At 41.1% G+C, this 23,432-nt stretch overlaps 1 protein-coding gene across 2 annotated transcripts in view; it reads left to right on the top strand.

Moving 5' to 3' along the window:
- MAPK14 (mitogen-activated protein kinase 14) overlaps positions 1–22,492 on the top strand; it is a 42,331-nt gene extending 19,839 nt beyond the window's left edge. The window contains exons 4-12 of one of the 2 annotated variants that reach the window (XM_054979524.1): positions 765–876; positions 1,754–1,783; positions 2,251–2,298; positions 2,709–2,823; positions 3,333–3,404; positions 11,322–11,401; positions 15,662–15,740; positions 16,376–16,549; positions 20,483–22,492. In XM_054979524.1, the coding sequence (XP_054835499.1) occupies positions 765–876; positions 1,754–1,783; positions 2,251–2,298; positions 2,709–2,823; positions 3,333–3,404; positions 11,322–11,401; positions 15,662–15,740; positions 16,376–16,549; positions 20,483–20,550 (778 nt within the window). In that variant the 3' untranslated portion in view covers positions 20,551–22,492. Of the gene's footprint in view, positions 1–764; positions 877–1,753; positions 1,784–2,250; positions 2,299–2,708; positions 2,824–3,332; positions 3,405–11,321; positions 11,402–14,359; positions 14,440–15,661; positions 15,741–16,375; positions 16,550–20,482 lie in introns of both variants that reach the window. The other variant, XM_054979525.1, reaches the window with a different exon arrangement.
- The last annotated feature ends 940 nt before the right edge of the window (positions 22,493–23,432 follow it).

The following is a 23,432-nucleotide window of genomic DNA, read 5'->3' on the forward strand; positions in this document are numbered from 1 at the left end:
CTGCCTTTCTTTCATTATCAGTTTCCTGTTTTTGTTTAGAGACGTTCTGTGGCCCACCAATCTACCTGTATATAATTGCAATCACCCTGATATCACTGGGTACGATAATCTGTGATAAGGCAATCAGAGCCAGTTTTGTTGTGAGAATAAAATGGAGGAGAGGAGAACAGCTTTAGCCGCTTTGGGTCTCCATTAGGGGAGAAACAAGGTATAAATGAAATAAATAAAAATATTATCTTTTTGAGATAATAACATTGCTTTCTTAGTTAAATTACACTAGAATGTTCAGCCTATTCTTGGATTTATTTAAAAATAGAGTGTATCTTAAGCAGAAATGTGCAGGGTTGGAGGTATGATAAACGTACGCTTTCAAAATCAGCACTACCAAATTATAGTTTTACACAACGAGTACATTGTGTGTTGCATTGGAAACACAAGTCTGTCATTAGTCTCTGGCCATTTACATTCTTCATAATGCACTTAGGTAGATGAAGATCATTTCTTATCTAGCAGAGTCATATCTTTGGATGAATGACAAATGAAATTAGTGTTTTTTCCTAAATATAACATACAGTACGTTAGTTGCTGACAGTTTATCATAGTGATTTAGTCTAGTTCTTTATCCAAGTACTTTAGTTTGCACAGTTCTTTCACTATTATTTATTTGTGACATTTTTTGTTCACCTATCTCCTGAAAGGTCTCAGGGCAGGTGACAAAGAAGTTACTTTTTTAACTTTCACTTTTCTTTACTTTTGTTTTCTAGATACCTTGTAACCCATCTAATGGGAGCAGATCTGAACAATATTGTGAAATGTCAGAAGCTCACAGATGATCATGTACAGTTTCTTATCTATCAAATTCTTCGTGGTTTGAAGGTATGTACATAATTACCATTAATATAGCAGCTCTTGCTACATGATAAAATGGGAATTGTAGTAGAAAATACTACAGCCCCTTCTCTTTCAGACCTAATATCTTGAATGGCTTATGTTTGTTCTTTTAACATGATAATCCTTCTCTCCTGTAGAAAGAAGTCTAGAAGTAATTCTTAAATTTTTGCACAAGGAAACGCTGTTGTTTTATCTTGTTTGTTACTTTGGTGAACTATGTCTTTATAAATTATCCCTCCTCACAGCCCCTGGAAAGTCAGCCCAGCCAACATAAAGTTGTTATTTTCTAACTAGAAAGACAGACAGAATGAGGTTCATGTGAAAACTAAGAGGCATGATTTCATTATTTTCATTCCTTCCAATGTAGTCCTTCAGTATTTGATGAAAAAATGTAGCTACATTCCTGTCCACCTAACAAAAATCTGCATCAGCCAGCCAACTGATAATCTGAAAGGCAGGTTATCTCATCACAATATGACATTTAAGGCACACGGGCAATATACGATGTTCACTCTGAATATGTTCATTGGTGAACATTTGGTGCACTATTATTAGAAATCTGTTTTGTTTTGTTTTTTTAAAAAAACCTCAAAATTTCCCAGAGCTTCTAGTTACACTGGCTGTTTTTTCAAACCATACTTTAAAGCTCCAGAACCCACTTTGTCCTCCTCCACAATGTTTAAGATGATCCTGTCTCTCAGGAGCATTATTTTAGAGAGCTGCAAGAGAGGTAGGGTGAGTTTGTTCCACTAGTGTAGCTCACTAGTACTTTATACAGTACTTTATATCTAGCCCTTTCACAATGAAGTTAATAGAAAGTGGTGTTCTCAAACTAATCTTCAAAATACCTTTTATCTTGCAGTATATCCATTCAGCTGATATAATACACAGAGTAAGTATTCTTTTTTTACATAAAACTATATTCAGTGCATTTTAGTTATTGAAAGAGCATAACAGCTGCAGAATTGGCCTGAAAATTGTTGAAGTATTTGGGTTAAAGGTATAGGATAGGAAGCTGAAACAAGATAGTTTGGTTTTGGTTCACTTCGTTATAGTGAAGGATTATCATGTTCTAGGGACATGATAAGGAAAAAGCATTTTTCCTTTTTTCCTTTTATAACATCATAACATAGAACTGGTATTTCATTTGTAGGTATGTGGCGTATTTGTGGGATGATTTTAAAATTTATGCTGGTCTTGCATAAGGTCATTATGGGCTGCTAATAATTTCAGAAAGTTGTGGATTGTGGTGAAATTGTTTTAAAATACAAGGAATGCTTATTAGCTACTGTCAATGCTAAATTTCAAAATTGGTAAAGAAACATTAATATTATAATTAAGTTTTGTTTTTGTTTTTAGGATTTAAAACCTAGTAACTTAGCTGTGAATGAGGACTGTGAACTAAAGGTAATTAAAGGTTCCTCTGTGGGTTGTGGATAATGTAGTGATTGTTCACCATGTAGGTCCAAACATAAATATCTTATTAAGAAAATCCAAGAATGTATGCAGGTCTGATGGCCCAGATCCATAATTTTCTGAATGTGTAGGTCTTGATCTGCTTCCAGATATTTAGTAAAAGTTCCAGTTTAACACTTTTGGAGTTGCATAAATATTGTAATGCGGAACTGTAGTTATACTGCTCTTTGCTGAAGTTGGGCAATTATAGGTTGGCAAACCTAGTTTTTCAAATCTATTTATTGAACTGTTCCTACAGTCTTTCCTTACATTCAGTTATAGTTCTTTCCAGTTGTAGTAGATGAAATGAGAAGCCCAGCCTTTTAAAAGTACACAGCAGAATGACTGTCTATCTTGTACAGATACTGGATTTTGGGTTGGCTCGACATACAGATGATGAGATGACGGGCTATGTAGCAACCAGGTGGTACAGAGCTCCTGAGATCATGCTGAACTGGATGCATTACAATCAAACAGGTATTGTCTTACAAACCTTCCCATAGAGATTGGTTTGGATGCCAGGCAACAGTTTTATGAATTGAAAGTTTTGTACCTGTGGAGAACAAGTTGTTTTCCCTATCCTGCTGCAGTCCAAAATGCTGCTCCAAAAGGTTAGGGGATATCCTAGAACAGTATCTTGGGGGCATTTGGTGGTACAATTGGAGCTGTGTGTGAGAGATTCTCAATTTGGGGCAGAAATGCATCGGCCCACAGAAACACTGCACTGGAACTGTTTCCTCCTATAGGATATTCAGTTCTTAAAATATTATAGAGAAGTGGTACTGCTTTGAAAATAGTCAGAGCATTTCTGCATCTGAACTTATCTAATTGTACGGGTCTGGAAAATACAAATGTGTGTTCCCTACTCCTATATAAAAGCTAAGCACTTTTGTTTGAACTGCCATTGTAATAAATCAGTTCTGCTCCAGCATTGTAATATGTGGCTATGGAAAATCATTGGCTTCTAACTACTTTTCTTTCCTTAGTTGATATTTGGTCTGTTGGATGCATTATGGCTGAGCTGTTGACTGGAAGAACACTGTTCCCTGGTACAGACCGTATCCTTTAAAATCATCCAAGATTATATGAATGTGCTTCATTTTTGTACAGTGTAACATATTGCATCAAGAATTTTTTATGAACAGTTTTTCAGATTCTGCGCCTGAGCCCTTCTCTTGTTTTGATAAACAACTTGTGCAAATGAATACAACCACATTTTGCCAATATAGGTAGTAATAAGAATGATTGGATCTGTGCAACACTTTAAAATGCAGTATTAAGGCTTTTTAAGGTTAGTGGCACATTCTCTAAGCTCTTCTAAACCTTCACGCTTCCTTTGCAGTAAATACAGCAAACAGTTCTTGAAGTCCTCTGAGATTAGTCTGCCAGTCCTAGCAATGCAAATTGCTTTCAGTTTTTTAAACATTTTAGTACTATGGAGGAGTCAGGCTTTTGCAATTTATTGAAAACCCAAAGTAAAGGAATCTTTTGACAAGTCTTCCTCAGCTTGGAAGCATGAATGATTTATAGAAAATATTCTCAGATCCTACTTCTGTATGTGTGTTTCCTTTCTTTTCACTACCTATCTAAATGTAAATGTAGAGTGCCAGTCACTCAGATAGATCCTCCAGAGTTGTGATCACATGGTAGTTTCCTATTAAAAATATGTGATTACTCTGTGTAATTATTTTAAGTATTGAATATACATGAAAGTGTGCGTGTGTATGATAATTGCTACCATATGAGATATTTGTAATCATATGATCAGGATTTCTTAAGATGAACAAGATTTGGGTCCAGTAGCACCTTAAAAGACCAACAAGATTTCCAGGGTATGAGCTTTTGAGAGTCAGAACTAGACATGGGCACGAACCAAAAAAATATAAATAACTAACCCGCAGTTGGTGGTTTGGTGCTGCCACCAAACCCGAACTCACAAACTGCAATGAACATTTCCTGTTGCCGAACCTGTTCATGGTTCGTGGGGCTTAGAACAGCCCCCATTGGACTTAGAGAGCCCATATTCACAGGGAGTGTGTAGCAGGCTCTCCTCCAACTAGCACCCATGTTTGGTCAAGATTGCAATAGGGATCTTGGAGTTATACCCTCTCCGATCCGAGGCTGCCAGGAAACTCCCACTCGATACAATTAGAGCCACCAGTTGATGTTGGCCCAGTGTACAAGGGGTGTACTTGAAGGTGGGCTGCCTCCCCTTTAGGGGGTGGGGGTTGGCCACTCACTGATGGCACCCCCCATGTGCCCGCCCACCAGGCCTCAGAGGAGTACGCGTTCATTCCCAGCGCAGGCTGGAAGGTGGGTGATGATGGTGGCCGCCAGGCCTGGTGGACATGGGGAGGCGGGGGGTGCTGCCTCCCCTCAGCACTCCTGAGCTGTTGCGCAAGTGCCCAAAGGAGGCTGCCGCCAGCATCACTCACTTTCCTGCCTTCGCAGAAAGGAGGTGTCATGATGATCTGGCTGTGCCAGGAAGGCCTGTCAAGGTCTCAGAAGCCTGTTAGCAGTAGGAGAGGGCCTGGCTAAACCTGACCCAAACGTGCCAGCCCTCATTCGAGATACCCGCAGGACTCAACAGGCAAGGGTGTGCGGCGACGGCATGGAGAGCCAAAGGGCGAAATGTTTTAGTAGCCTGCGGAACCCCATGCACTCCACGATGGATATGGGCAAGCCATGTAGGGCAGTCGTCTCTGCCAAGACATGAAGGCCCACCTCCTGAGCCCTCAACCTTGACATTCTAAGCAGCGCTGTCCCAGACCCCAAGGGGACAACTTCTGTGAACGCGGCCTGCCGGAGCGCTCTGCTCCCACCAGCGTCACCCTCAGGGCAAGGTGATCCTCCCACTGATCCCCGCTCAGAAGAGCTGGTTGCCCCCTTCTCCCCCCAACGGATGTTTCACTGGGTGAGGATGGAGACAGGCTCAGGTGGTGCATCTTCAGGTGCCGAGTCAGGGCCGTCAAAGACAGGTGCTTTGAGTTTTTGCCCTTGCGCATCAGAACATCAGGCATGGCACCACACCACATGGGGGTCATTAGGAAGGGCCTGAAAGTGCCTCCATACGGAGGCATTGAAACGTGGACCGCTAACTGTCCCAGGGAAAGGAAGACGAACGGTTACAGGCTGCACTGCGGAGCTGACCACGAACGACGGGGTGAGGGGTGGACTGCAGTCTGGGACACCACCGAGAGTTGGGATGGGGACGTTGAGAGAGATCCTCTTCCCCCCAGCAGAAAGACCTTTTTGGCCTCCTCCACAGCCCCCACAGGTGAATTGGGGGGAGCGGGAGGACTCTCTGCTGCCCCCGAGCCACACCCACTACTGCTTTCCACAAGTAAACCAGGAGGACTCCCATCGCACTTCACCCCACGACCACCCTTGCCAGCCAGCACAACAGGAAGACTCGTACCACCAAACTAGAATTAAGGAGGACAGAAAAGGAGATGACACTGTGAGCCTTCAGCCAAGGTGCCCACTGAGCTTGGCCCGAGGGCCTGGCAGCAGCCCTGGAACCAGAGGGAGGGAGGGACTAGAGCCCTAGCCCACCACTCCCACAGACGTGACCAGATCAGGCACTAATAATACTGTGTGAGCCCTCAGCCGAGGTGTCCACCGAGCTTGGCCCCAGGGCCTGGCAGCAGCCCTGGCACAAGAGGGAGGGTGGGACTAGAGCCCTATCCCACCACTCCCACAGACGTGACCAGATCAGGCACTAATAATACTGTGTGAGCCCTCAGCCGAGGTGTCCACCGAGCTTGGCCCCAGGGCCTGGCAGCAGCCCTGGAACTAGAGGGAGGGAGGGACTAGAGCCCTAGCCCACCACTCCCACAGATGTGACCAGATCAGGCACTAATAATACTGTGTGAGCCCTCAGCCGTGGTGCCCATTGAGCTTGGCCCCAGGGCCTGGCAACAGCCCTGGAACCAGAGGGAGGGAAGGACTAGAGCCCTATCCTACCACTCCCACAGACCTGACCAGATCAGGCACTAATAATACTGTGTGAGCCCTCAGCTGAGGTGCCCACTGAGCTTGGTCCCAGGGCCTGGCAGCAGCCCTGGAACCAGAGGAGATAGATCCCTATCTCCAAAATCCAAGCTTAGTTATACTCTCTCTGTCTCACACCCCAAAGGCTAGCAAGTAGCAAGCAACCTCTCTGTCACACTCCACTGCTCGCTGAAAGTGAAAGCCAGACTGGGAGCCCAGTGCTTTTTATAAGCTGCGGTCCCATAGAGCAACACAGGAGGTCTGTGGTTGGCCGGCAGAGCTGCCTATCCAGGTTTGCAGGGATGAGATTGGAGTGCCCATGGCTACAGAACATCACCCCCCGGGTGTAACCAATTGTAACCAATTTGCAGCTCCATGGTTGGAAGGAAGACCTGCCAATCAAGGTAAGCTGGGCTTCGATTCGGGTTTCCAGGGTGACAGGAGGAGTGCAGACAGATTTCAAGCATTCCCCCGGCTCCGTTTCCAAGGGAATTGATTGATGGTGCCTGACTGTCTGGCTTCACGAACCGCGGAAGAACACAACAAACTGGACCTCTTGTGAACGATGGTTCGTTGGCCGTGGACCCTCACGAACTGCTGGATCATGAACAGCAGATTAGGCTGCTCGTGGGTTTTTTGCGTTCGTAATGCGGTTCATACACATGTCTAGTCAGAACTCCCTTCCTCAGATAACTCTGACTCTTAAAAGTTCATACCCTGGAAATCTAGTTGGTCTTCAATATGCTAGTGGACCTGAATCTTGCTCTTCTACCACAGACCCCCTTGTTCTTGCTCTTCTACTATAGACTACGGCTACCCACCTGAAACTACCTTCATATAAATATTCTGTCCTGCTCAAACAAATGCTTATGTGTGATAAATGACACACCTTTCTCACACACACCTTCTCCCTCCAAACTTGGTTTGAAATTTGGTTTAGCAAACTCTTCTGTCTTCCAAGAGAAAATAGTTCTCTCTCTACTGGATTCTACATTCCCAGTGACATCAAAAGTGCAGTGGGATTAGAGCAGTACCCACCCCCATCCTTGCCTGTGCCTCTCAGACTTGACTTCCCACTTATGTAGCCTGGCGGTGATGGCATGGATGAGAACTTGCTGGAGTCCTCCTCCATGGCACTTGCTGGATTGCTGCTATGGCAGCTTCTCAGGTAGCCTGGGAAGTAATTTTCCCAAGATACCAAATGTTATTTATGTGGGTATCAGTGGCCCAAGGTAAACTATTCTTCCCAAACTCACTGGCGCATGAGATGCTGCAGTAGCAGTGTTCCAGCAGGCACTTGGCAGGGAGGCTGCCCTGTTGCCTCTGCAGCAAGCAGGTGAGGTGATTGGGGGTGGGAAGGAAGAGTTTGTCCTCTTGTCTGATGACTATCAGAGCCAGAGAAGAGCTCATCAGTTCTAATGCTCACTCAGATTGGCAAGCAAGCATTATTCAGACACAAGAAGTTACAAATTTTGGCATCTTTGATAGGTTTTATTGAATCTGACTCTCAGCTTATCCTTCTGAAGCAATAAAAATACTTATTTTGTGTTCTAGCACAATAAAAAGGCACTTCTTGTTCAGACTTAAGTTACCTAAATTTTAAATATCTTCTGGAAGAAAAGCTCAAACCTTGCTGGAGTCATTTGTCCAACTTTTACACAGTTGAGGCTAGTCTTAGTTTTTATCCAAATATTCAGATATTATTAAATAAATTTGTAATAATAAATTGTGCAGACTCCTCTTCAATGTATCCTATTGTTTGCTTACCTCACTTTCTTAAGATTTTTCCTTTCCCTTCCCTCATTAAATTTCTTCCTTTCTGTTAACATCTCACTTTCTAATATCTTTGCAGTGAGGTTTCTCCTTTCCTATCTGAGGTAGGTGAAGAAATAGTTTTCTTGCTATACAGAGTAAAACAGGCACATCCTCTGCGACTTCCTGAAGTCCACTGAAAATAAGGGGAGCTGCTGATTTCTTGATCATTCCTGTAAGTGTGGTTACTGAAAATCAGCTGTGTCCAGGTCAGCATTTGTACTGCACGTGGCAGTGTGTTAACTGGTGAAAACGTTGGGTGGGGATAAACGTTTAATTGGATATAATTACTAAGAAATTTCTTCTAAACTGTTATATATTGTGGTGATCTCTAGTCTTGTGAATTGTGGGGAGAGGCAAAGGAACAATGATCTTCATCTATTGTGTCTCTGTTAACCTGTAGGAAGAGAAACTTCTTTCTTACAATATGAACATAGTATTAAGAAACTGAGATAGCTAATTATAAGAAACTAGGGTAACTCATTCAAGAAATGAGCTGAAGAATTACTACTGTTCATAATGTTCTAAGCCAGGGAGACTGTTTTTAAAGAAGAAAATCCTTTTAGAACAAAATGTTCTCTTGGAATTGCTTTTCCTTTTATACCCACTTGAACCTTGCATCTGGTTTTAACATTATCTAAATAAATCACAGAGGCTTTTGCAATGAGAGATGGATGACCTGACTCCCTCTATACAATCATTCGCACTTGCTTGTCTGAGAACCCTGATAACTCTTCTCTGAGTTCTGCATGTTTTGCTTTCCATGCATTCTTTCCTTTGAGTTTTCTTTTGCTTTGTGTGCTTGCTTACGACATCTTTAGTTTGCATGGCTGTTTGCATTTTGCATCTCTGTCATAATGAGCCTTTTGTTAGCATTGATGAACCTCATGTTAGATGCAGCAAACTTGTTCTAGCAGGTATATTTCAATTCTCTGTGTGTTGATCTACATGGGAAATTATGATGCTTAGTGGCTTTTACTTGTTCCCTAGAAATAGGGTTTGTAGCACTAGTGAAGTAAAGTGAACACTATGCCTATATTTGCAGAGTAGACACACATGGGGGGACAGGGGGAGTGGATAGCAGATGTTTCTATTGCATTCAAATGTGTTTCATTTTACTTCATCAGTTCTGGTCAGCCAGAAGGTGGCTATTTTAGCATTAGCCCAGCTAAAAGTGAAACAATATTTTGTGAACACTATCGTCATTTGACTGTGTTATATTTTGCAATATTGATTCTTTGCGTATCTTTGAAAAGTTAATTGTATAAAAATTACCTGAACTTGATATGGTTTATGGATGAAACACCATTTGAACTGGAAACTTTGCTTTAAAGGTGTACTGATGCAGTCTGCAGATTAGAAACTTAATTTTGGGAAAAACCAGTTCATATCTAGTCTTCAGTTTAAGCAGTTTTTGGCAACTAGCTGTTAAAGGCTGATGCACAGTATTAAAAAACAGTAAGACTGTGATGATTAATTATATGCTTACTAAATACAAGCAGGCTGTTACTGTGTTATTAAATACTTTGTGAAGAGTATCTTAATATTTATGATCATGTGAACATGTTTCCCTTTGAAAAACTGTGTGGTGAGCTTGTCTGTTAATCTCCATAAAATTTGTTTGGGATTTGAATAGGCTGATCTTAACTATATTTACTTGAAAGCAAGGCCTGCCGATTTCATTGGGATGTTCTTGCAAGTATGTGTAGTGCTGCAACCTTGATATCTAGAGACAGTTTACATAATGTCCTTAAGAAACACTTTGATAATATATAGAGGATTATATGAAGATATTTGCCAGGCATGCTGTGTTGAATTAAATGAGCTTTTATTGACACTGTAGGATTTAGCTTAAATAATTTTCCTTTCCTTTTACATTAGCAAGGTGCTGTCAATTAGATATATAATATAGGATTATAATATGGAATCAGCAATAGTATAATGGACTACTTTAGATAACTTGATTGAATCTACCTGTTTCCTGTTAATTTTGACTCTCACTCAAGTAGAGGACTAGACTTAATCTCTAAGGGCAGAGGTAGGATCACTCACACACCATTTCCTACTCAGTTGTTAATGTTTTCTTATGTTGGAAGGAGGGAAGCCTAGTCCCAGTTTGATCTCTGGAAACAACCCATAGCAGAAAGTAAAACATAGGCCACTAATAAGTTTGTAGCTGAGGTAAGATTTGGACATTTTGGCTCTGTGTCATACTCACTATGCTATAATAACCCTCTGTTTTCAAAAATATGTGTTAAGGTAGCAGAGATGTGTAATAGGTTAGTTTTAGGGTTTAAGAAAGAAAGCTAGGAGTTGTGGCTTTGTTTTATTCTATGAAAGTTAAATGCCCAGATGAATTTACTGACATGGGTGCTCTGATGTTAACTGGTAATGTAGGTTATTTAAAAATTAGGATTGAAAGTAAACTGTTAGTTGCTTGCAGCTCTACTTTGGGTACCTTAAACGCAGATGGCTGAAATGTAGAAAGCACATGTTGTATTCAGATTTGCCTCAAAGGTACTGATTGTCTCAGGCTTTAAATGTTCAGCAACAGTAACTCTTACTGTTCTCTAGCACTTGTGCATGCAAGTCTTTTGCCATCTTGCTTCTGTTACTAATTCTTAATCTTACTAATGACTGTGAGAGTCTACAAATCTGAAGCCAGCCAGCCAACCTAGAGTCCTCACTCTGCAGATCAGGTAGTTTTGTATTCTGCTTCTAAATATGCATGTATGCCAAAATTGAAAGTTGTTGGGAAATGGGAGGAGGGAGAGAATGAGATGAACTGAGAACTAGTCTTGTACAGAAAATATAGATCATAGTACAGTAATAAAGCTGAGCCATTTGTAGAAACTCAACCAAGCTCTCCTCAGTCTCTTTTGGCAGAAGCTTGACGACATTGTTACTAGGTTGAGGACAAAATGTTAGTTTTCTGCCATAGCGGCTACACTAGCTCTTAATATCTCAGATTTGATAGAGCATGTATTAATTTTTATTCAGGATTTTCAGCAGGTGGGTATATATGGGATATATGCTTTTATAAATGAGATGTCCAAATCGTACCGTTATTGTGATCAAGGCATTTGGTTGACCTTTCCCCCTTCCATTTTATTGGGTTGCTGCTGTTCATTTTATTTGTCCCAGCATTTTCCTTTATGGTCCACTGTTAGATATTGATCAGTTGAAGCTCATTTTGAGACTCGTTGGAACCCCAGGCCCTGAGCTTTTGAAGAAAATCTCTTCAGAGTCTGTGAGTTTAAACAATGTCTGCCCTTTGGGAATTCTGTATGTTTTTACCTTTTGCTTTGCCATTTTGTAGATTGGCTCTTTGTTCCTCTTTAGCTTTATTTACCCTTTTCTTCAGTTCATTCTCCTAGTCTGTTCTTGAATCCTCACTCTTCTTTTGTACTATTCATTGTGTAACTGGTTCCTCCCATCTTGCCTGTTTTTTCCCTTGTGTGTCTATAGGCTGTACTAAGCTTAGCTAAATATTAAACATACATTCTATTATTGAAGACTGTTGCTCACACATTTGGTAAGACTATCCCATGTATACTGTCTTGTAATGGGAAAAGTTCACTTCTTCAGACTTGTGCTGATTATTCTCCCAGGTCTGGCAGCTTAAAGAGGTCCAGAAGGAAAAAAAATACTCCGCTTATGAACTAGCATGACAACTGTCTGAGAGACACCTTCATTGTTGTACAGTGAGCACCAGTTGCTACTAATACTTATAGTGTGGCTTTGTTATTTGAGCACAAAATTCACCTAATGGTAAAGGTGCTGAGTTGTGAAGATGATGCTCGTGGAAGCAGTGAAAAGTATGTTTCTTCTCTATAAGCAAGATGGCTGGGCATTAAATAGCAAACATATACTGTGTGCTTGTATGAGGATGGGTTTTATTCGTATAAATGCTTTGATTAGAAACTCATTTAAACTTGAACTGTAGTAAGGTCTGAGATGATTAGACACACTGTAAAGATTAAAACTTGTTCAGAAATTAGAACGGAGGTAGTGACCTGAAAGAATTCTGATAAAGCATATTAGTATTTAGTGTTTTCTGAAAATATTCAGAGCATGCACTTGGATCAGCATGTGAAAGAAGTAAGTATCTGCAGCATGATGAAAAACATGCACTGGCTCTTGGGGAGTGCTGAATATAGATAGAAAAAATAGATGAGGAAGATAATAGAACTCAAGAGAGGTTTGTAGTCATATTGGCTTGGATCCACTGGAACTTTTCTGCAGTCCCAAGAATTTCTTTTTGCAGAGCATTACTTTCTCACCAATGTCCACTCAGCAGCCCCAAATGCCCCCTGAAATCATGTTCCAGGAGGTCCCCTGTAGAAAAGCACCAGTGGATCTAAGCCACTCGGGCTGATTCCACACATATTGGATAATGCACTTCCAATCCTCTTTATAGATCATTTGGAACGGATTTTTTTGTGTGCGGAACAAAAAATCCACCTCAAACGATTGATAAAGTGCATTGAAAATGCATTATCCAACATGTGCAGAATCAGCCTGTAACTACAATAGCCCCAGAAGATGAAAGCAAAAGTTCTGAAATCATGCTTCAGGATATAAGCAGCTGGTGGTCATGGCAGGTGGGGTAGGGGTCTTAATAGAAGCTGTAATGGTCAGGGAAAAACTAACTCATGAAAAGGAAGATATATTGGCAGTTTATTCTTCATTATGTTATTGGATGACCTATTTTCTATTTGTTTTCTGTGTACTGAATGTAGAAATAGCCTAGAATACTAGTATCTCATTAGCCCATCTAAATGAGGGTATCTCTTACACAACAATTTGTTCCATACTTACTTTTCATTGTATCTTTCCGGCCTGCAATTTACAACCATTCTGTATGTGCTTAGCAGCCATTCTTGGCCCACATCTTTACCCAGAAAAACAGGATGCTGAGTTGTGGGAAAATGCAGAATTAGTGGCAGTGCTCACTCAAAGCAGCCTGTTACCTTAAGCAACTTCATACCAAACTTGATATGAAATGGCAGATGAAGATTGTTTCACCTCCTACCAAGTTAGTTATCTTTATGACACTGTGATGTGGGATATGGATCAGGTGAAGTCTTGACTGGATGCAAATTAGGTAGCAAAGGTATATAAACAGAGGCGATTGAAATATAGGATTATTGCCAACTGGTAAGTAAAAGTGTGAAATTATTGTGCTAAAGAGTGAGGAATCTGAAAATTAGACAGTGGTTTGAGTTTGGGCTCATCAGCTTGGATTGTGAATGTTTCAGAAACTGAGAGGATCAACTCCTTGTATTGCAACTGTGAGTCCTTGGGCTTAAAATCAAAATAAGATATACATTTCTGCTTGAAGACATATTTATTGCAGGTATTCCAATATAGTGATATTTTTTTAAAATGTGAACTTTTAGAGGGTAAGACTTTCTAGAGATAATAGGTTGTGATCTATACTAGCACTAAAGGTCGTTTCCTTAAATAGGTCTAGTTTCATTCTACTTACAGTTTCAACATAAGCAGACAGCACAAGTCAGCGTGTTATCCTCATCCTTCCCCATACATCAGAATAAAGTATAGTCAATTCTTTTCACCTATATAAATAAATTTGCTAGCCTAGGGCTGACTTGATGGTTCATGCCTGGTTTGCAGAAGCTTGGGTTGCTGTAGCTGCCATTAAATAGCTTTAATTTGTTTTTTGTTAATTAACAAATGAACTTTTTGTGTATTTCCAGTAATAATCTAACATTGCATGTTGCTCTGCTCATGTTTATGCCTACCAAAGGAAAATAAACATGTTGTATGCTGCATTCTCAATAATATGTTATCTTATGCTGCAAAAGAGGAGAAGGTCAAGCTTTGAAGACCAGATAGGAAGAGGATAAAAATCACATTTTTATAGCAGCCTTTATCAATAAACTAACTGCCTTGCTTAAGAGCTCTCTTGACTTAATGTTTTTAAAAGACAGCAATACCCAGGCTAAGGTTGCTTATTCATGATTACCAATGGGCTAGTGTTTGGCTATGCTAAAGGGTTTTTAACAGTGATTTTCTGATATTAAACTGCTTTACTTCCTACTCCACATTCCTGTGCTTAAAGGTGATATGACACATGAATTGCTTCCTGCCTGTTGTGTGCAGACTAGATGTCTTGTATGCAGTCTTGATTGTGTGTTCACATTGATACTGTAATATTAACAAAGCCCTTGACTAGGCACCTAAGATATTAACCAGCTTCAGCAGATCATGCGTCTGACAGGGACACCCCCGGCATATCTCATTAACAGGATGCCCAGCCATGAGGTGAGGCTTGACAAGGTGTGCATGATTGGTCTGTAGCTCAAAACGTTCTGTTAGGAGACTTTTAGTGTAATTACACAGCTTTAGGTAGCACAATTCACTTTACTTCTGTGGCATTGATTGGATCCCCCCACTGCCAAAAGAATGAAGAAGAACCAGATTTGAATGAAGTAAATACTGCTGGACCTTGGTGTTGTGTCAGTTCAGATGTGATACTTTCAGCATATTGCATTTGATAAGATTTGCATTGAATTAGCGCTCAAAGATAGAAAGGCATCTGGATGTTATTGCTCTCCTACAGAAAGTCGTTACTTGTAGCACATTTTACTGTGTAGTGGATAATATTCTTCCAGTTTTGTACAACTCATAAAAACCAGAGTTTAGCACTTGTTAATGAAATCCTTATCACTGTAATGAGTTATTTATGTATTTATTGTTATTTTCTGCCTTTCTGCCCTCACAAGGGCCACCAAGAAGACAGATGTCCTTTGAAGAAATGAGCTGTGACTCATGAAAGCTCATACCCTACCACAAATTTTGTTAGTCTTATAGGTGCTACTGGACTCCTGCTCTTTTCTACTGCTACAGACAGACTAACACGGCTACTCATCGATCTAAGGGCTGCCATGGTGGCTAACAAAACATAGATAATAAAATTGTTTTAAAACCAGCAATATGTCTTTAAAACAATTAATACCAGAATTAAAATACGTAAGACATAAAAACAATAATAAAAACATTGGGCAGGAAGGAAGGGTCACTGAGGAAATGCCAGAGGGAACAAAAAGAAATTGTTACCCACTGGCAAAAGGGACAGATAAGTCTCCCTGGGAAGAGACTTCCAAAGTTTTGGTGCCATGACCAAGAAAGCCCACTCCTAGGTTGCCACCCACCTAATCTCCAAAGCATCTGAAGATGACCGTAGTTGTCAGATTAAGTATGTAAGAGGGCTAAAAGCTATGGCAGGAGAAAAAGCAACAGTGGGAAGTTAGGAGAAGAATGGGGGAGAGGCTGGTAGACGAGACTTCTCCTGCCCTGCAGATTTTTAGGGTTCCCCCTCTTGTGGCGTCCTATTTTTGAATAAGAGACCTCCTTGAGGTAAGTGAAATGTCACAGTCAACAGCTGATTACGGTCTCATGACAAGAAAAGCAGACATATCCACAAATGCTTTTTTGCTTATTGATGATATGGAGGCACTATTTAATATGTTTTGTTTTCTCCCAGGCAAGAAACTATATACAGTCCTTATCTTACATGCCGAAGATGAATTTTGAAAATGTATTTATTGGTGCCAATCCGCTGGGTAAGACATGTAGCACTTTCATTAGAGTAGAGGCTATAACGTGTATACTGAGTTAATGGTTCCTTTGGAGGCACTATGGTAAGGGAATGTTTTAAAGGCAGTCTTGAGGGTTTTTTGTACAGGGAGTGAAAATGATTCAGGCATCTTCTCTGAGATACTAAAAGTGTTTTTGAAAATACATATTTTTGCACATTTCAGAGATGGATGGTGTTTCTAGGACACAACTTTTGAAATTCTAACAATACAAACTCACTTTGCTTACTGACCTGAATTCTCAGTGTCATTGAACAATTTGCCTCTACTAAAGCACAGCTTCTTGTTACAAATCTTGCTTCATTGATAGCGTTTATTTTAAGAAGAGGGAAAACAGTAATACAACTCACAATGTAGAATTGTGAGACGTTCATTCTTTTCTGTCAAGTCTTATAAAACAAAAAGTTGTGAAGTGGGCATATTTTGACATAACTGCCCATTCCCAAACATGAATTTAAGTATTGCTTTGGGGGAACTGTTGGATATTATTTCTCATTAGACTGCTGGGGTTGGATGCTGATCTCATATAGCTTTAAGTGGGGCTTTTACGAACTGTTGTACATTAAACTTCTCTCCCCCCCCCCCCCCCGGTGGTCCTGAAGCTGTAGACTTGCTGGAGAAGATGTTGGTGCTGGACACAGACAAACGAATTACTGCTGCTGAGGCACTGGCCCATGCCTATTTTGCTCAGTATCATGACCCTGATGATGAGCCAGTTGCAGATCCTTATGACCAGTCCTTTGAAAGCAGAGAACTTGATATTGAGGAATGGAAAAGTAAGTGTGTTGAAAGATTGATTCAGTGACATTGCAATCCTGAGCAACATTACACACTTCTAAACCTATTTATTTCCTCAGCATAGGATTGCACTGTAAGCTGTGTGTCATTCACCATTCACCACCATTATTCTTACCACTCGTGGTGAGGACAAAACTTATCAGGCGATGAGGAATGTTGAGAGCTCTTACTGAGTGAACCAAGCTAATTGGGGACTATTTAGACAGCATAATCTGTTTGTGCAGCAAATGAGATTTGACTTTGTGTGTGCAGGCACAGCCTATGCTTGGGCAAAACTTTTCATTTGATTTTGCAGCCCTTTTCCTCCACTTGTTAAAGCAGGTGGGCTGAGTATATTTCATAGGAGGAAAAGTTTTTCACAAAACACACCCCACTGCTTCTGCTAAACTCTTTATCAGATTGTTGCTCACAAAGCTTATTTACTCATCCTTTGAAAAATGCAGGCTTTTTTACTGTATTCGTCTCTGTTTTTCACCCTCTCCACCAAGAACCACCAAGAGATTGATGACGTTCTACATCTAGATGAATTTCAGTAGAAGGTTGTTACTGTTGCAAAAATATTTTAGTTGCTGCAAAAACCTTGTGTGTTTGTTACTGAAAAGCCACACCTATACCAGTTATAACTGAATTGAAATTCTGGGCATTGTTCAGTTGGAGGAATTGGCAAATATTGTAAGTTGAAGGAATGGCTTAAGTGCTATATGGAATACTGGTTATAATGACATCTAGAAAGGCATTTGTTTTGTAAATTATGATAAAACCCACAACAACCATATGATAAAATTGATATAACATTCAGTAAAGCAGCAAAATAGATGCTACAGTGATCCAACAAGCATCAGTAGATAAGTATGGCAAGAATCTTTTCTATGGTCTTTATATCCATTAATCTTTATCCAATAATTACCTCTGATGTAGTTCTAAAGAGGAAGTGCCCTCTAGAAGACCTAAAAATGAGAATTTGAGTGGAGGGTGCATAATATACACATGAGTTAAATTATAATTCTAGTAAATCATGATCGAACGAAATAAATCTCTAATAAATATACAATAAGTATATTGGCAAAACCACTTTATATTACAATTAGAAGTATCTCAAATTGATTAATGCATAAAAACCTTCCAGATACTTAAAAACTCCTCAGGAAGAAGCCCACATGTTAAAAGTCAATGAGAATGGGGCAAGTCAAGATATGGTTAGTACTTAGTTTTAAATAGAGGCTAAATTTTCACATTCAGACTTCAGAGTGACCGATATCACAGCTTCTGTCAAAAGGTTTTATTTCTCTGGTGCTGGGAACTTTGTAAGCACCTTCACTACACTAGATGAATAGATTAATAAAGTTACAGTTACTGAAAATGAGTTTTTAAAGGAACGTTAGTTGGCCATGGTCCAACAAGTTATGCCCAAGCTCATGTTGATGTTTCAGTTCTGAGTACATTGTGTGGAATAGCTCTCAAAACTGTAAAACTATCCAGCTGTTCTGTTTGAGGGAACATGACTTCATCGTCTCACTTCCTTCCCAAATCAACTCTGTTTTACCTGAATTAATTGTTATCCCTAATCCAGCCACTTTCTGACTAGAGATTTATTTATTTACCTCATTTATATTGTGCCTTTATACTCAGTGGGAACCCAGAGCGGCTTACATTATTTTCCTCTCCATTTTATCCTCACAGTGAGGTAGGTTAGGCTGAGAGTATGTGACTGGGCCAAGGTAAGCTAGCAAGCTTCCATGGCAGAATGGGGATTTGAATCTGGATCTCCTGGTCATAGTCCAAAATTGTCTAGTTAGGGATTCTACTTCTTCAGAGTTTGTTGAAAAGGAAGACAACTATGTGTCAGCATACTTGAACTTAGGGCTAATTTCAGGGGGGAATGCACCGGAACAGTGTTCTGGCAGTTTCCCCAAGTCAGGTGGCCCCGCCCACCTGACTTTATTTATTTACGTTATTTATAGTCCACTTTTCTCACTGAGACTCAAGGCAGATTACACAGTATGAGGTTAATACAATCAGTATCAAGTAAGTACATTTCAGTACAATACCATAAAGTAAACATATACAAGTTTAAAGACATAGCATTAGCAAGGATCCAAGACATAGTAGAGATACTGAAGCAAAACATAATCAGTTCTAGGACTAACATTAGACAGCATGGAGCAATGGTTGTATATAGGAGTACATATTTAAAGCAGCAGATAATATATGAGGCAAAAATGGTGATGAAGTCTATGATCCCCAACTTGTTAGTGAAGCACCTAAGACCCCATCCCTACAATGCAGCCCTCCCATTTGAGTAAAAGGGCCATTTGGGCCTGGATCGGGAACCTTCCCCCACCCGGCACCGACCCGATCCCATGCCAGGTAGGGGAACCTTTCCCCGCCTGGCACCGACCTAATCCCGGCCATTTCGTCCCTGATCCCAGCTGAAACAAGCCAAAAGTGGCAATTTTTGGACATTTGGGGCCCCTTTTTGGCCTGGATAAGGGCTGAAACGGCCCAGGTTGGAGCCAGGACAGCCTGGATTGGGTTAGTGCCGGGCAGGGGAATCCTCCCCCGCCTGGCACCAACCTGGTCCCGGCCATTTCAACCCCGAAATGGGCCAAAATGGACCCGAAATGGCCATTTTGGAGATTTGGGGCCCGTTTTGGCCTGGATAACAGCCAGAAAGGACCATATTGGGTCAGTGCCAGGCGGGGGAAGCCTCCCCTGCCTGGCACCAACCCGGTCCCGGCCATTTCTACCCCAGTCTGGGCCCAAACGGGCCCAAAACGGCCATTTTGGGCCCATTTTGGCCTGGATTGGGGCTGAAATGGCCCGGATTGGGTCACTGCCGGATGGGGGAAGCCTCCCCTGCTGGTCAATGACGCGGTCCTGGACGTTTCAGCCCCAATCTGGGCTAAAATGGGCCCAAAATGGCCTTTTGGGGCCATTTTTGGCTCGTTTCAGGGCCCGGATCGGGGCCGGGCACAGGACCCCTCCCCTGCCCAGCACTGACCCGATTTGGGGTCCAATCCAGGCCAAAACGTGCCCAAAATGGCTGTTTTGAACCATTTTGGGCCTGTTTTGGCCTGGATTGGGGCCAAAGGGGCCCTGATCGTTCCACTGCCAGGTGAAGAAATACTCCCCCATCTGGCAGCAGCCAAATCCTGGCCATTTTGGCCTGATCAAGGGGTGTGGCATGTACGAATGAGTTATGCTAATAAGTTCCTGCAGCTCTTTTTCTACGAAATGACCCCTGCTTGAACTATATATCTCTCAACAACCTCTGCCAGTGACTTCCTGTACCTATGCTAATAACTTCTTGTAGAAGCATGAGGGGTGGGAGAGCAAATGGACTCTTGAGGCAGCCATCAAGATAATGCTTATGGGATAGAACAGCTGTTCTCCTTTCCTATCATCTAAACCTTACTGGACAGGTAGGAGTGGAATCATTGCAAACTAGTACCAGCAACTCCCAGCCTTGTCTGGTAGTTCAGAATAATGTTGTGGTTGATTGGTATAAAAGACTTCAGAGAGGTCCAAGAGAATCAATGGGCACAACTCTGCCATCCGTATCCAGGCAAAAATCCTCTACTAATGTGACTAAGGCAGTTCCTACCTTTAAGCCAAGCCGGAAGTCAGATTGGAATGAGTCTAGATAATAGAGAAGGATCTGGAGCTCACCAACGATCACCAGCAATCTAACACCCTGCCCCCAAAGGTAGATTGGACTTTCTTGGCCATAATTATCTGGAATCAGTAGGCCTTCTTCTAATGTAATAAGCCCTCCTCTGCTTCTCACTTTTTGATGGATGACTGTTGAGAGTGAAATAACTTTGAGTGGTTCCTCACTTTGGGTGGGATGGGGGAGTATTAGCCTCTAACTGCACTAAAGACTTCTTTATCTTCATCTGTTTTTCTTCCAGGCCTGACATATGATGAAGTAATTAGCTTTGTGCCACCACCACTTGACCAAGAGGAGATGGAGTCCTGAGAATCTGTTTCTCTCTCTTTGTCCCATATCACTGTGAGGGGAAGGCCTTTTTCATAGGGATTCTCCAAATATCATTCAAGTGCCTCTTGCCGTGAAGATTCTCCTTGGGGGAGGGGTTTTGTGTGTGTGTTTGTATTGAATGGGGGAGGGGGAATTTGGAAGAAAGTATTTATACAGTTACTATGTAAACATGCTGCATGTTCTCTTGTATTTTTGTATACAGTCTGGGACATGCTTCTTGAAGGCCTATTTGATTGCTTTTTAGCCCTTATGGTTGGTAACCAGCTTTCACTGCTCTGGGGCAAGGCAGATTTTATGCAGGGAAGCTGAGATTTCAAATTCTCAGTCGCAATTCTTGCCATTAAATGGCGTCCTGTCAAGAAAAATACTTAAAGGAAGCTGAACTATTACTTGAACTGTGCCCTCTACTTTCTAGGTGAGAGGAGGGTGAGGGATGTGTCTCCATCCTGTGCCATGTGGCTGCTCTATACCCAAAACCTCTTCCCAATATTGTAAACAGCAGAATGGCTATTTGGAATTTTTTGTCTGAAACAGTAAAAAAAAAAAGTGCCTTAAATTAATGAGGAAATTAGGTCTGGGTTACTGCTTTCTTAACAACAAGTGGAATTTTGCATTCCAAGGTGTGGTCCCCAGGGTAGCCATGTATGACCACTGTGGCCAGGATGCCAATCTTCCAAGAGGATAGAGGAGTGTGTCCCTCATTAATTGAATTTGGTCATACCTCTTTTCTTGCCCTGCTGTCACCCTAAGATATCCCAGCAGTAGTTCTGTAATGAAGCCTGTGCACTTTGTGTATATTATTAAGATGGCAGGGGAGCAGATCGTATGTCCATGTAGGCTTGTCTGTGCATGTGGGCTTACTTCTGTTACCTTGGAGGAGGTACCAGGATGGTAAATCATCCATTAAATCACTTTATTCAGTACCACAGCCAAAGCCATAAAGAACTGCAGCAACCATCTAACCTTGTGCAATTTATTGTTGACATTCTGGGCACTTTTTAATATGAAAAAGGGACAGGTGAACATGCATGTTTCTTTGCTCTTTCTTTTTGTGGCTTTAAGAGTGTTTTCCTTTATCAGTCTAAGCGTGCCAGAGCACATGATTGAGATAATTGTAGTAATATATCACAGAAATCAAAGAAGTGAAGTTGCCCTGTTTTAGGGATTAAGTGGGGGGCATCGGTTCAAGTATTTTGTGTTCATCAGGTATTCTTGAGACCCTGTTTTTAAAGTATTTTTCCAAAATTTGTATAATTGCAGGTATCATGCATGGATTATATGCCTGCCTCACTGAAAAGATTATAGCTTTGCAGTATTTTGTTTTCTGATGGGTCTGGGATTTTTGTGTATTTATCCCTTTGTACAGAAAAGCCACAAAAAAGATGGTGTGTGGATAATGAAACCATCAGATCCTTCCTTTGTAGTGATCTCCCTTCAGGTCAGACTCTCTGTAGAGAACTTGGATTTGTGGTCCAGAGAGCAGCGCTCCTTCATGCTTCTGGTTCAGAGGCCTCCTTAAGACCAAACAAAATCAACTCCCTGTTCTGGACCTGCAGTTTGGATATTCAGATGGAAATGTAGATATGTTCTGTAAAACATACAGAGACTATTTTTATCAACCATTTTATGTGTAGATGCTCCAGTGTGACTTACATGCAGAAATACAACAAAAGAATTTTAAAATGTATAGGTATTTGTGTGAGAGTGGAAATATTTCAAAGCTGATATTCTCCGTGGGAGCCCCTGTGGAGCCCTATAGTGTGGTGCTGTTCTAATGCCTGAGTTCTGGACAGAAAGTACACACTTTACAGAGGAATTCTGCAATTTTGATAATATCCAGGGACTTTGCTCTAACTGGTTATGCCAAATAGGATATCACACAATGCCACTGGTTAAAATAAAACCTATTTTTCAGAGTCAATGGGCTGTTGGTCCTTACAAAAACTATACTTAATGGAACTCTTGGTGGAATTGCACCTTTTGTTTTTATGGTTATAATTTACAGTTCATAGTATTATATGTTAAGCAAAAAGGTAACTTTTACAACTGTAATTTCATCTTTTACTGATACTGCAAATCACAGAAAACAAAAGCTGCACAATGCCTTTTATTAAGTGGTAATTCAATATAAGAAAATAACACAGAACTCTTCAAGCTTTTGAGGTCATCAGAACTATTTATCAGACTGAATGTTGAAAAATGAGGGGGGATTAGATGCTTTTATACAGTTATAACAACAACAACAACATTCGATTTATATACCGCCCTTCAGCACAACTAATGCCCACTCAGAGCAGTTTACAAAGTATGTTATCATCCCCACAACAAAACACCCTGTTAGGTAGGTGGGTGAGGCTGAGAGAGCTCCAGAGAACTGTGACTAGCCCAAGGTCACCCACCTGGCTTCAAGTGGAGGCGTGGGGAATCAAACGCGGCTCTCCAGATTAGAGTTCTGTGCTCATAACCACTACACCAAACTGGCTGTCCAAACTGGCTTATCCTAAGCCCTCTGCATGCTGTGTAAAATGCCACATAGATTAGAACAGATAAAGTAGTTCTGGGTGGAGACTTACCAGGTTTAATCATTGCCCTGATGACAGGAAGAGAGAATGGAAGTCTCCAGTTGAAAATATAAAAAAACTGGATGTAGATCAAATGACCTCTAACACCAAAACAGCACATGCAAAACCTTTAAAAGGTGGAGAGCTGAGGAAAAATATGGCAATCCTAATATTAAAAAAACTGTAATTTAGACAAAGCACTAACTAAGGAGCTATATTGGGTTATATTATCTAGTGGTGTAAAGAAACCCCACAATGGGTCATTTTATTCCAGTTAAAAAATCCCTCTGTTTGCTATAT

The sequence above is a fragment of the Eublepharis macularius genome, chromosome 5 (genome assembly GCF_028583425.1).
Source record: "Eublepharis macularius isolate TG4126 chromosome 5, MPM_Emac_v1.0, whole genome shotgun sequence".
Classification (NCBI taxonomy): Eukaryota; Metazoa; Chordata; class Lepidosauria; order Squamata; family Eublepharidae; genus Eublepharis; species Eublepharis macularius.